This window comes from Somniosus microcephalus, chromosome 4, assembly GCF_052327205.1.
Source record: "Somniosus microcephalus isolate GS21.2 chromosome 4, FLI_Smic_1.0, whole genome shotgun sequence".
Taxonomy (NCBI): domain Eukaryota; kingdom Metazoa; phylum Chordata; class Chondrichthyes; order Squaliformes; family Somniosidae; genus Somniosus; species Somniosus microcephalus.
In genome coordinates, this window is record NC_140990.1 from 19,092,911 (window position 1) to 19,107,198 (window position 14,288).

The window sequence follows — 14,288 nt, forward strand, 5'->3', positions numbered from 1 at the left end:
TACTGTGCTATGATTCTATAGGATGGATGGATTCGGAGGGGCCGAATGGCCCCCTTCTGTGCGGTACTGTGCTATGATTCTATAGGATGGATGGATTCGGAGGGATCGAATGGCCTCCTACTGTGCTGTACTGTGCTATGATTCTATAGGCTGGATGGATTCGGAGGGATCGAATTGCCTCCTTCTGTGCGGTATTGTTCTATCATTCTACAGAATGGATGGATTCGGATGGGCCGAATGGCCTCCTTCTGTGTGGTACTGTGCTATGATTCTATAGGATGGATGGATTCGGATGGGCCGAAAGGCCTCCTTCTGTGCGGTACTGTTCTATGATTCTCTAGGATGGATGGATTCGGAGGGATTGAATGGCCTCCTTCTTTGCGGTACTGTTCTATGATTCTCTAGGATGGATGGATTCGGAGGGGCCGAATGGACTCCTTCTTTGCGGTACTGTTCTATGATTCTACAGAATGGATGGATTCGGATGGGCCGAATGGCCTCCTTCTGTGCGGTACTGTTCTATGATTCTCTAGGATGGATGGATTCGGAGGGATTGAATGGCCTCCTTCTTTGCGGTACTGTTCTATGATTCTATAGTATGATTGGATTCGGAGGGGCCGAATGGCCTCCTTCTGTGCGGTGCTGTGCTATGATTCTACAGAATGGATGGATTCGGATGGGCCGAATGGCCTCCTTCTGTGCGGTACTGTGCTATGATTCTATCGGATGGATGGATTCGGATGGGCCGAATGGCCTCCTTCTGTGCGGTACTGTGCTATGATTCTATCGGATGGATGGATTCGGAGGGGCCGAATGGCCTCCTTCTGTGCAGTACTGTGCTATGATTCTATAGGATGGGTGGATTCGGAGGGGCCGAATGCCCTCATTCTCTGCGGTACTGTTCTATGATTCTATAGGATGGATGGATTCGGAGGGGCCGAATGGCCTCCTTCTTTGCGGTACTGTTCTATGATTCTACAGAATGGGTGGATTCGGATGGGCCGAATGGACTCTTTTTGTGCGGTACTGTGTTATGATTCTATAGGATGGATGGATTCGGAGGGGCCGAATGGCCTCCTTCTGTGCGGTACTGTTCTATGATTCTACAGAATGGATGGATTCGGAGGGGCCGAATGGCCTCCTTCTGTGCGGTACTGTTCTATGATTCTATAGGAGGGATGGATTCGGAGGGGCCGAATGGCCTCCTTCTGTGCTGTACTGTGCTATGATTCTACAGAATGGATGGATTCGGATTGGCCGAATGGCCTCCTTCAGTGCGGTACTGTGCTATGATTCTATAGGATGGATGCATTCGAAGGGGCCGAATGGCCTCCTCCTGTGTGGTACTGTTCTATGATTCGATAGAATGGATGGATTCGGATGGGCTGAATAGCCTTTCTGATGTATTAACTATCTTTTGATCTTGTTGGAACTGTCAAAGTTGGCGGGGAGAAGACTGCGGAATCGACCCCTCCTTCATGGGCTTACCACTGCGACAGCATCACTGGCAAGGATCTCGTGGAAGTCCAGCACCGTATAATAGGCCACGTTAGTCAAGATGTAGATGATGGTGACAATAGGCATAGAAATACCAATGGCCATTGGCAGGTTCCTGCAAACCAACCCGACACAAGATTCAACCGGTTAGATATAGAATAAAGCTCCCTCTACACTGTCCCATCACACACTCCCAGGGCAGGTACAGCATGGGTTAGATACAGGGTAAAGCTCCCTCCACACTGTCCCATCAAACACTCCCAGGGCAGGTACAGCACGGGTTAGATACAGAGTAAAGCTCCCTCTACACTGTCCCATCAAACACTCCCAGGGCAACTACAGCACGGGTTAGATACAGAGTAAAGCTCCCTCTACACTGTCCCATCAAACACTCCCAGGGCAACTACAGCACGGGTTAGATACAGAGTGAAGCTCCCTCTACACTGTCCCAACAAACACTCCCAGGGCAGGTACAGCACGGGTTGGATACAGAGTAAAGCTCCCTCTGCACTGTCCCATCAAACACTCCCAGGGCAGGTACAGCGCGGGTTAGATACAGAGTAAAGCTCCCTCTACACTGTCCCATCAAACACTCCCAGGGCAGGTACAGCATGGGTTAGATACAGAGTGAAGCTCCCTCTACACTGTCCCAACAAACACTCCCAGGGCAGGTACAGCACGGGTTGGATACAGAGTAAAGCTCCCTCTGCACTGTCCCATCAAACACTCCCAGGGCAGGTACAGCGCGGGTTAGATACAGAGTAAAGCTCCCTCTACACTGTCCCATCAAACACTCCCAGGGCAGGTACAGCACGGGTTAGATACAGAGTAAAGCTCCCTCTACACTGTCCCATCAAACACTCCCAGGGCAGGGACAGCACGGGTTAGATACAGAGTAAAGCTCCCTCTACACTGTCCCATCAAACACTCCCAGGGCAGGTACAGCACGGGTTAGATACAGAGTAAAGCTCCCTCTACACTGTCCCATCAAACACTCCCAGGGCAGGTACAGCACGGGTTAGATACAGAGTAAAGCTCCCTCTACACTGTCCCATCAAACACTCCCAGGGCAGGTACAGCATGGGTTAGATACAGAGTAAAGCTCCCTCTACACTGTCCCATCAAACACTCCCAGGGCAGGTACAGCATGGGTTAGATACAGAGTAAAGCTCCCTCTACACTGTCCCATCAAACACTCCCAGGGCAGGTACAGCACGGGTTAGATATGGAGTAAAGCTCCCTCTATACTGTCCCATCAAACACTCCCAGGGCAGGTACAGCACGGGTTAGATATGGAGTAAAGCTCCCTCTACACTGTCCCATCAAACACTCCCAGGGCAGGTACAGCATGGGTTAGATACCGAGTAAAGCTCCCTCTACACTGTCCCATCAAACACTCCCAGGGCAGGTACAGCACGGGTTAGATACAGAGTAAAGCTCCCTCTACACTGTCCCATCAAACACTCCCAGGGCAGGTACAGCACGGGTTAGATACAGAGTAAAGCTCCCTCTACACTGTCCCATCAAACACTCCCAGGGCAGGTACAGCACGGGTTAGATACAGAGTAAAGCTCCCTCTACACTGCCCACACCCCTGGTGTGTGATGGGATCAGTCGCTCTCTGGATGACAGCTGCACCCTCTGAATACTTGACAGAGCAGCCAGCTGACGACCCAGGGAGTGGCAGTCTGTAATTTTTTACATTCGTTTATGGGATGTTGAAATCGCTGGCAGGGCCAGCATTTATTGCCCATCCCTAAAGGCCAACCCGCTCTCACGTGGTCTTGACCGATCTGAAGCCGACCCTCGACCCCTGACCCATGACCCCCGAATACACGCACCTGGTTGGGTTTTTGATCTCCTCGGTAACGAAGTTGAGGGTGTCCCAGCCGGAGTAGGAGAAGAGGGCAGAGTACAGGGCCAGCGCGATGTCACCTGGATTCCAGGAGGAGCCCTCGAAGGAATTATCAAAGTTCTGTGTCTGCCCTGCAACAGGGAACAAGCGATGGTCAGTGACCCCTCCTGAAATATCGTGGGGAGGGTGAAAGGGAGGAACCTTTGAGACAACGGCAGCAGAGAGGTGATGCCTGAGACACAGCGAGGGACTGGGGGAGAGAGAGAGAGAGAAAGAGAGAGAGAGAGGGAGAGACCTTGGAGAGGGAGAGTGAGAGACCAGGGGAGAGAGAGGGAGAGAGACAGGAGAGAGAGAGAGACCAGGGGAGAAAGAGAGAGAGAGAGAGGGAGAGACCAGGGGAGAGAGAGAGAGCGAGACATGAGAGAGAGACACACAGGAGAGAGAGAGAGAGAGAGAGGGAGAGACCATGGGAAGAGAAAGAGTGAGACAGGAGAGAGAGAAAGACCAGGGGAGAAAGAGAGAGATGTCAGGAAAACAAATACCAGTTTACCCTCAGTGATACCACTATAGGACACACTATGAGCTACACCTACCTTGGTCTAACTATTACAGCATCAGGGAGCTTCAGCATAGCAGTGAATGCACTAAAAGAAAAAGCCCGAAAAGCCCTATATGCAATAAAAAGAAAATTCTACAACATCCAAATCCCAATCAAAATCTGGCTCAAAATATTTGACAGCATAATCCTGCCCATTGCACTGTACGGTAGTGAAGCATGGGGCCCGCTAAATCACCAAAGCTACACTAAATGGGAAAAACACACAATAGAAGCCCTACATGCAGAATTCTGCCGAAGCATCCTTCGCACCCAAAGAAAAACGCCAACAAATGCATGCAGAGCCGAACTAGGCAGATACCCACTGATAATAAACATCCAAAAACGAGCACTAAACTTCCTAAATCACCTCAAATCTAGCTCCCCAGACACCCTTCATTTCAAAGCCTTTCAGACCCAAGAGCTAAACCCAGAAAAGAGTCCCCTGAGTCAGCTGCTACTGAAACTAAGTACTCAGCCGGACCCTGACCAGCCCCAGACCAACACAGCCGTCCAAACACCAATCCGAGTGAACCAAATCATTAAAAAATGCAAAGAAACCTACCTGGAACATTGGAACAAAATAACCAAAAGCCAAAGCAGATTAGAATACTACCGGGCCCTAAAAAGAGAATATAAACTGGCAGACTACCTCACGACCATCAGAGACACAAAACAGAGACAGACCCTCACCAGGTACAGACTAAGCGACCACCAACTGGAAATTGAAAAAGGCAGATACAAGAAATCCTGGCAGCCTAGAGAGAATAGAATATGCGATCAATGTCTGGCCGGCGAGGTTGAAACAGAGATGCATTTCCTCCTAAAATGCGAAAAATTCAACACATCAAGAAACATATTATTCAACAAGCTAAGCCAAACAACCCCAGATTTCAAGGAATTGGATGACCTGTCAAAATTGAGATTAGTCCTAGGAGAAGGAGACAGACCATACCTTGGGGCCAAATATGTAACAACATGTCACAACCTGAGGACTGTTTAAAATTAAGACTGTTTAAAATTAATATTGAACGTACCAAATGAAGTACAAAGACTGTTTAAAATTAATATTGTTTAAAAGTAATATTGTATGTACCCAACAAATGTCAAATCGATTGACACCTACAGAATGTTGGAAAACTGTACCTTTTTGCTATGTAAGCTTTGGCAATATGGTTCACTGTAAACTTTCATGCCAATAAAGCATTTGAATTGGAATTGGAATTGGAATTGGAGAGAGCAAGAGCGAGAGAGAGAGAGAGAGGGAGAGACCATGGGAAGAGATTCTGATGCTTTGGCAACATAAGATGTAACTTGTCATGCCAATAAAGCGATTTGAATTGAATTGAATTGAATTGAAAGAGAGAGAGAGAGAGAGAGCGAGAGCGAGACAGGAGAGAGAGAGAGAGAGAGAGAGACCAGGGGAGAAAGAGAGAGAGAGAGAGAGAGAGAGAGAGAGAGAGACCAAGGGAGAGAGAGAGAGAGCGAGACAGGAGTTCTCTCTAGTTCCCCAGACACCCTTCATTTTAAAGCCCTCCAGACCCAAGAGCTGAACCCAGAAACGAGTCCCCTGAGTCAGTGGTTACTGAAACTAAGTACTCCTGCCCAGCCGGACCCTGACCAGTCCCAGACCAACACTGCTCTCCAAACACCAATCCGAGTGAACCAAATCATTAAACAATGCAAAGAAACCTACCTGGAACATTGGAACAAAATAACCAAAAGCCAAAGCAGATTAGATTGCTACCGGGCCCTAAAAAGAGAATATAAACTGGCAGACTATCTCTCGACCATCAGAGACACAAAACAGAGACAGACCCTCACCAGATACAGACTAAGCGACCACCAACTGGCAATTGAAAAAGGAAGATACAAGAAATCCTGGCAACCTAAAGAAAATAGAATATGTGATCACTGTCTGGCCGGCGAGGTTGAGACAGAGGTGCACTTCCTCCTAAAATGCGAAAAATTCAACAAAACAAGAAACATATATTTTGACAAGCTCAGCCTTACAACCCCAGATTTCAAAGAATTGGATGACCTGTCAAAATTAAGAATAGTCCTGGGGGAAGGAGACAGACCATATCTTGGTGCCCAATATGTAACAACATGTCACAACCTGAGGAACAGTGAGTGACTAACGAGCACACCCATACCATATATAATCTAAAAAATGTTTAGATCAATACCGAATGTACCCAACGACTGTTTAAATTAATACTGAATGTACCCAACGAGGGTCAACGACTGTTTAAATTAATATTGTCTGTACCCAACGAGGGTCAAAATTGTTTGACACCTACAGAATGTTGGAAACCTGTACTTTTTGTTATGTAAGCTTTGGCAATATGGTTCCCTGTAAACTTTCATGCCAATAAAGCATTTGAATTGAATTGAATTGAATTGAATTGAATTGAATTGAGAGAGAGAGAGAGGGAGAGACCATGGGAAGAGAGAGAGTGAGACAGGAGAGAGAGAAAGACCAGGGGAGAAAGAGAGAGAAAGAGAGAGCGAGAGAGAGAGAGAGAGAGCGAGAGGGAGAGACCATGGGAAGAGAGAGAGTGAGACAGGAGAGAGAGAAAGACCAGGGGAGAAAGAGAGAGAGAGAGAGCGAGAACGAGACAGGAGAGAGAGAGAGAGAGAGAGAGAGAGGGGAAGAGACCATGGGAAGAGAGAGAGTGAGACAGGAGAGAGAGAAAGACCAGGGGAGAAAGAGAGAGAGAGAGAGAGAGAGCGCGAGACAGGAGAGAGAGACACACAGGAGAGAGAGAGAGAGAGGGGGAGAGACCATGGGAAGAGAGAGAGTGAGACAGGAGAGGGAGAAAGACCAGGGGAGAAAGAGAGAAAGAGAGAGAGAGGATGAGACCAGGGGAAGAGAGAGAGAGACAGCTTGTGGAAAATATCAGGGCATAAGGGAGAATTTCTACCCAAAATTCACAAAAATATGCCCTGAATTCAGAAATTTGAATGACGACCAAAAACTCCCATACCTACTAGGGGAAGAGAGAAATTGTGTAACCTTAGCGGCACACTATGTTACAGCTTGCCATAAACAGAGGGACAACCACTAAATATAAGATAAGAGTATATACAAATTATATGAATGTATATTTATACACTCAGGGATATATCTGTTTATACACTGTATGGATAGATCTGTGTTTATGTGTTCAACCATAAATGTTTTTCGATGCTTTGGCAACATAAGATGTACCTTGTCATGCCAATAAAGCGATTTGAATTGAATTGAATTGAGAGAGAGAGAGAGAGGGACAGAAAGAGAGAGAGAGGGTAGAGAGAGAGAGAGAGGGAGAGACTAGGGGAGAGAGAGAGAGTGAGAGAGGAGAGAGAGAGCGAGAGAGGAAAGCGAGAGTGGAGATAGCGAGAGGGGAGAGAGTGAGAGAGAAACCGGGGGGAGAGAGAGACAGGAGAGAGAGAGAAAGACCAGGGGAAAAAGAGAGAGAGGGAGAGACCAGGGGAGAGAGAGAGCGAGGCAGGAGAGAGAGAGAGAGGGAGAGACCAGGGGAGAAAGAGAGAGCGACTGGGGCGGAGAGAGAGAGAGAGAGAGACACCAGGAGAGACCAGGGGAGAGAGAGAGCGAGAGAGGAGAGAGAGAGAAACCAGGGGAGAGAAAGAGAGAGAGAGAGAGAGAGAGAGAGACCAGGGGAGAGAAAGAGAGAGAGAGAGAGAGAGAGAAACCAGGGGAGAGAAAGAGAGAGAGAGAGAGAGAGAGAGAAACCAGGGGAGAGGGAGAGAAAGAGAGAGAGAGAGAGAGAGAAACCAGGGGAGAGAAAGAGAGAGAGAGAGAGAGAGAGAGAAACCAGGGGAGAGAAAGAGAGAGAGAGAGAGAGAGAGAGAGACCAGGGGAGAGAAAGAGAGAGAGAGAGAGAGAGAAACCAGGGGAGAGAAAGAGAGAGAGAGAGAGAGAGAGAGAGAAACCAGGGGAGCGAAAGAGAGAGAGACCGGGAGAGACCAGGGGAGGGAGTGAGAGAGCAAGGGAGGAAAGCGAGAGTGGAGATAGCGAGAGGGGAGAGAGCGAGAGAGAAACCGGGGAGGGAGAGAGAGAGAGAGAGAGACAGGAGAGAGAGAGAGAAACCAGGGGAGAGAAAGAGAGAGAGACCGGGGGTGGGGGTGGGAGAGAGCGAGTATTCTGTAGCATCACAAACAAAAGACTTATAAACTTCCTTGAGGAGCACAATGTCTTGAGTAAAAGCCAAATTGGATTCCTGCCAAACTATAGAACATCCGACCATATCTTCACCCTACAGACCCTAATTGACAAACACGTTCACCATAACAAAAGCAAAATCTACGCATGCTTTGTAGATTTCCAGAAGGCTTTCGACTCCATCTGGCATGACGGTTTATTCCTGAAACTTATCGAAAGCGGGGTAGGAGGGAAAACATATGATGTAATTAAATCAATGTATACAAACAACAAATGTGCAGTTAAAATTGGAGACAAACAAACAAAATACTTCCCACAGGGGCGGGGGGTGACGCAGGGCTCGCCAATCTCACCGACACTCTTTAATATTTACATAAATGGATTGGCAAAGCTACTTGAACAATCTACAGCACCCGGCCTCACCCTATATGAATCCAAGGTTAAATTCCTCCTCTATGCAGACGACCTGGTTCTGCTGTCACCTACTAAAGAGGGGCTACAGCAAAACCTGGACCTGCTGGAGTCGTACTGCCAGACTTGGGCCCTGACAATAAATCCCCAAAAAACCAAAGTCCTTGTGTTCCAGCAAAGATCCAAACATCAGGGACCCAAAATAAATTTCACAGTAGGAACAACCAAAATTGAACAAACTTGGGCTTAAAAATCAGTTCTACGGGAAACTTCAAACTGGCTGTGAATGAACTGAAAGAGAAAGCAAGAAGGGCTTTCTATGCCATCAAAAAATCAATCCAAATAGAAATCCCAATTAGCATTTGGCTCAAAATTTTCAAATCAGTAATTGAACCAATTGCACTCTATGGCAGTGAAGTATGGGGACCGCTAACTCAACAAGAATTTGCAAAATGGGACAAACACCCAATTGAGATCCTACATGCAGAATTCTGTAAAAGTATCCTCCGGACTCAAAGGAAAACAGTAAACAATGCATGCAGGGCGGAACTAGGCCAATATCCATTAATAATCACTATCCAAAAAAGAGCCACCAAATTTTGGAATCACCTACAAATGAGCAATCCCCAATGCTATCACTACGACGCCCTGAAATGCCAAGAACTGACCATAAAGAAGGATACCCTCAGTCAACTAGTCCTGGGACTCAGTGAAGTAACTACTAACAATACTAACAATAACCAGCACCAGGACAGTGACAGGGTAACACAAAGAATTCGACCCAACACAATCGTCGCTAAGCAAAAGGAAAAATATCTGACATATTGGGCAGAAACAACAAAAACCCAAAGCAAACTCAATTGCTACTTGGCCCTAAACAGACAATACAACATAGCTGATTACCTGACCATGGTAAAGGATAACAAACTGAGAAGAACCTTGACAAGGTACAGACTTAGCGAACATAGCCTAGCGATCGAAAAAGGCAGACACAGGCAGACCAGGCTACCAAGAGAAGACAGGATATGCTCTCACTGCAGTCAGGGAGTAGTGGAGACAGAGATGCACTTCCTCACAGCCTGCGGAAAATATCAGGGCATCAGGGAGAATTTCTACCAAAAATTCTCACAAATATGCCCTGATTTCAGAAATCTGAATGACAACCAAAAACTCCCATACCTACTGGGAGAGGAGAGAAGCTGTATAACACTGGCGGCACACTATGTTACAGCTTGCCATGAACAGAGGGACAACCAGTAAACTAAGAAAAGAATATATATAAACAATGCGAATGTATATTTATACACTCAGGGATATACCTGTTTATACACTGTATGAATAGAACTGCGTTTATGTGCTAAACCATAAATGTATTTTGATGCTTTGGCAACATAAGATGTAACTTATCATGCCAATAAAGCGATTTGAATTGTGAATTGTGAATTGTGAGCGAGAGACCGGGAGAGACCAGGGGAGGGAGTGAGAGAGCAAGGGAGGAAAGCGAGAGTGGAGATAGCGAGAGGGGAGAGAGCGAGAGAGAAACCGGGGGGAGAGAGAGAGAGAGAGACCAGGGGAGAAAGACCAGGGGAGAAAGAGAGAGAGAGAGGGGGAGAGACCAGGGGAGAGAGAAAGAGTGAGACAGGAGAGAGAGAGAGAGAGAGAGGGAGAGACCAGGGGAGAGAGAGAGACAGGAGAGAGAGAGAGACCAGGGGAATAGAGAGAGCGAGACAGGAGAGAGCGAGAGAGGCCAGGGGAGAGAGAGAAACAGGAGAGAGAGAGAGATTGGGGCGGGGAGAGAGAGAGAGACACCAGGAGAGACCAGGGGAGAGAGAGAGTGAGAGAGGAGAGAGAGAGAAAGACCAGGGGAGAGAAAGAGAGAGAGAGAGAGTGAGCGAGAGAGAGAGAGAGAGACAGAGAGAGACAAAGAGAGAGAGAGACAGAGAGAGAGACAGAGAGAGAGAGAGAGAGCGAGAGAGAGAGAGACAGAGAGAGAGACCGAGAGAGACAGACAGACAGAGAGAGTGAGAAAGAGACATGGGGCAAGGAGGGAGGGAGGGAAGTGGGAGGGAGGGGAGGGGGACGGACAGAGGGAGGGGGGATGGTGCAAGGGAGGGGGAGGCAGGGAAGGAGGGGACGGAGGGAGGGAGTGGGAAATAGGGGTGTGGGAGGGGGAGGAGGGGAGTGGGACGGGGAGGAGGGGAAGGAAGAGGGAGGGGGAGATAGGGGAGTGGGAGGGGGAGGAGGGGAAGGAAGAGGGAGAGGACGGAGGGAGGGAGGGGGAGATAGGAGAGTGGGAGGGGGAGGAGGGGAGTGGGACGGGGAGGAGGGGAAGGAAGAGGGAGGGGGAGATAGGGGAGTGGGAGGGGGAGGGGGAGGGAGGGGAAGGAAGTGGGAGGGAGGGAGGGAGGGGGAGATAGGAGAGTGGATGTGGGAGGAGGGGAAGGAAGAGGGAGAGGACGGAGGGAGGGAGGGGGAGATAGGGGAGTGGGAGTGGGAGGAGGGGAGTGGGAGGAGGGGAAGGAGAGGAAGGCAGAGGGAGGGGGAGATAGGGGAGTGGGAGAGATGCAGGGAGAGGGGGACGGAGCGGGGGATGGTGTGATGGAGAGTGGAAGGTGAGGTAGAGGAGTGGGAGGGAGGGGAGGGAGGGGGTGGAGGAAGGGGTGGGGGAGTGGGGAAGGGAGTGGGTGAGTGGGGATGGGGAGGGGTGTGAGTGAGGGGGTGGGGGAGGGAGGAGAGGAGTGAGTGAGGGAGTGGGGGAGGGGAGTGAGTGAGGGGGAGGGGAGTGAGTGAGGGGATGGGGGAGTGGGGGAGGGGGTGGGTGTGAGTGAGGGGGTGGGGGAGTGGGGGCGGGGGAGGGGTGTGAGTGAGTTGGTGGGGGAGGGGGTGGGGGTGGGGGAGTGGGGGAGGGAGTGGGTGAGTGGGGATGGGGAGGGGTGTGAGTGAGGGGGTGGGGGAGGGAGGAGGGGAGTGAGTGAGGGGGTGGGGGAGGGGGTGGGGGAGTGGGGATGGGGAGTGGGGGAGGGGAGTGGGGGAGGGGTGTGAGTGAGGGGGTGGGGGAGTGGGGGAGGGGGTGGGTGAGTGGGGATGGGGAGTGGGGGAGGGGTGTGAGTGAGGGAGTGGGGGCGGGGGAGGGGTGTGAGTGAGGGGGTGGGGGAGTGGGGAGGAGGTGGGGGAGGGGGAGTGAGTGAGGGGATGGGGGAGTGTGTGAGGGTGAAGGGAGTGAGTGAGGGGGAGGGGAGTGGGGGAGGGGAGTGAGTGAGGGGGTGGTGGAGTGAGTGAGGGGGAGGGAGGTGGGGGAGGGGAGTGAGTGAGGGGGTGGTGGAGTGAGTGAGGGGAAGGGGAGTGAGTGAGGGGGTGGGGGAGGGAGTGGGAGGGGAGTGAGTGAGGGGGAGGGGAGTGAGTGAGGGGGTGGGGAGTGGGGAGGGGAAGGGGAGTGAGTGAGGGGGTGGGGGAGGGGGTGGCGGAGTGGGAGGGGAGTGAGTGAGGGGGAGGGGAGTGAGTGAGGGGGTGGTGGAGTGAGTGAGGGGGAGGGGAGTGAGTGAGGGGGTGGGGGAGAGGGTGGGGGAGTGGGAGGGGAGTGAGTGAGGGAGAGGGGAGTGGGTGAAGGGGTGGGGAGTGGGAGGGGAGTGAATGAGGGGGAGGGGAGTGAGTGAGGGGGGGAGTGGGGGAGGGGGAGGCAGACTACTGGTGCCTGATGACCTTACCCATGGAGAGCTTGACGATGCCAGCGATGATAACCACGATGAGGGCCAGCACCTTGGCGTAAGTGAAGACGTCCTGGACGCGGGTCCCCCATTTCACGTAGGCACAGTTTGTGAATGTGAGGATACCTGGCGAGGACAAGGAGGGGGGAAGAGGAGAAGGCAACACGGAGACGTTAGTGTTTTGACATTTGACCTGGCCCCTCCACCCCTCCACAAAGTCTCGCCGGGCTAACCGGTTTCGAGGGTGCCCGGCACCTCACCCCTGAGTGGCCCATTCATCGCACGTGAACCCCGGACAGCCAACGTTGGCAGGAAATTCCACCAAGGGGGGAAGCATCACAGCCAAACCCATGCAGCAGGAGTCACTGGAAAGGGATCAGGAGCAGGAACCCTGGCTGATTTCACCCCGCCCTCACCCACTCCGCCACAACCCCTGCAATTGAGCATCAGCCGGAAATTCAACCATGGTGTGCATCACACCAAAACCCATACACTTCCCAGCAGGAGTCGCTGAATTTCCATCGGGAGCAGGAGCCCTGGCTGATTTCACCCCCTACCCCTCCTAACCCAGAGGCGCTGAGGCCGATTGCAGCACCCCCTGCAGGACAGCGATGTCATTCGCTCCTCCATTGGTGGCCGTGCCTTCAGCCGCCGAGACACTAAGCTGTGGAATTCCCTCCCTAAACCTCTCCGACTCTCTCTCTCTCTCTTCCTTTAAGACTCTCCTTAAAACCTGCCACTTTGACCAAGCTTTTGGTCACCTTCGTTTATGGGATGTGGGCATCATTGACAAGGCCAGCATTTATTGCCCATCCCTAGATGCCCTTGAGAAGGTGGTGGTGAGCCGCCTTCTTGAACCGCTGCAGTCCGTGTGGTGAAGGTTCTCCCACAGTGCTGTTAGGGAGGGAGTTCCAGGATTTTGACCCAGTGACGATGAAGGACCGGCGATATACTTCTAAGTCAGGATGGTGTGTGACTTGGAGGGGAACTTGGAGGTGGTGGTGTTCCCATGCGCCTGCTGCCCTTGTCCTTCTAGGTGGAAGAGGTTGCGGGTTTGGGAGGTGCTGCCGAAGAAGCCTTGGCGAGTTGCTGCAGTGCATCGTGTAGATGGTACACACGGCAGCCACGGTGCGCCGGTGGTGGAGGGAGGGAATGTTTAAGTTGGTGGATGGGGTGCCAATCAAGCGGGCTGCTTTGCCCTGGATGGTGTCGAGCTTCTTGAGTGTTGTTGGAGCTGCACTCATCCAGGCAAGTGGAGAGTATTCCATCACACTCCTGACTTGTGCCTTGTAGATGGTGGAAAGACTTTGGGGAGTCAGGAGGTGAGACACTCGCCGCAGAATACCCAGCCTCTGGCCTGCTCTTGTTGCCACAGTATTTATGTGGCTGGTCCAGTTAAGTTTCTGGTCAATGGTGATCCCCCAGGATGTTGATGGTGGGGGATTCGGCGATGCTGTTGAATGTCAAGGGGCAGCGGTTAGACTCTCCCTTGTTGGAGATAGTCATTGCCTGGCACTTCTGTGGCGCGAATATTACCGGCTACTTATCAGCCCAAGCCTGAACATCGTCCAGGTCTTGTTGCATGCGGGCATGGACTGCTTCATTATCTGAGGAGTTGTGAATGGCACTGAACACTGTGCAGTCATCAGCGAACATCCCCACTTCTGACCTTATGTTGGAGGGGAGGTCATTGATAAAGCAGCTGAAGATGGTTGGGCCTAGGACACTGCCCTGAGGAGCTCCTGCAGCGATGTCCTAAAGCTGTGATGATTGACCTCCAACAACCACAACCATCTTCCTTTATGCTAGGTATGGCTCCAGCCAGTGGAGCGTTTCCCCCCGTGATTGCCATTGACTTCAGTTTTACTAGGGCTCCTTGATGCCACACACTCGGTCAAATGCTGCCTTGATGTCAAGGGCATCCTTATGTGGCTGGCTGTCAAATTTTGTTTGATAATGCTGCTGTGTAACGCCTCGGGGATGTTTTAACTCCCTTAAAGGCGCGGTAGCAATGCGAGCTGTCGTCACGGGGCGGCCAGACCCGCGCGGTGAGGAGAG

The 14,288-nt window shown here is 51.1% G+C and overlaps 1 protein-coding gene across 2 annotated transcripts in view; it reads right to left on the minus strand.

Moving 5' to 3' along the window:
- LOC147118361 (Y+L amino acid transporter 2-like) overlaps positions 1–14,288 on the minus strand; it is a 179,348-nt gene that overhangs the window by 84,510 nt on the left and 80,550 nt on the right. For both annotated transcript variants that reach the window (XM_085984413.1, XM_085984412.1), the window contains exons 3-5: positions 12,231–12,356; positions 3,339–3,483; positions 1,489–1,612 (exon numbers count right to left, since the gene is read on the minus strand). In XM_085984413.1, coding sequence (XP_085840539.1) covers positions 1,489–1,612; positions 3,339–3,483; positions 12,231–12,356 — 395 coding nt within the window. The remainder of the gene's footprint in view (positions 1–1,488; positions 1,613–3,338; positions 3,484–12,230; positions 12,357–14,288) is intronic.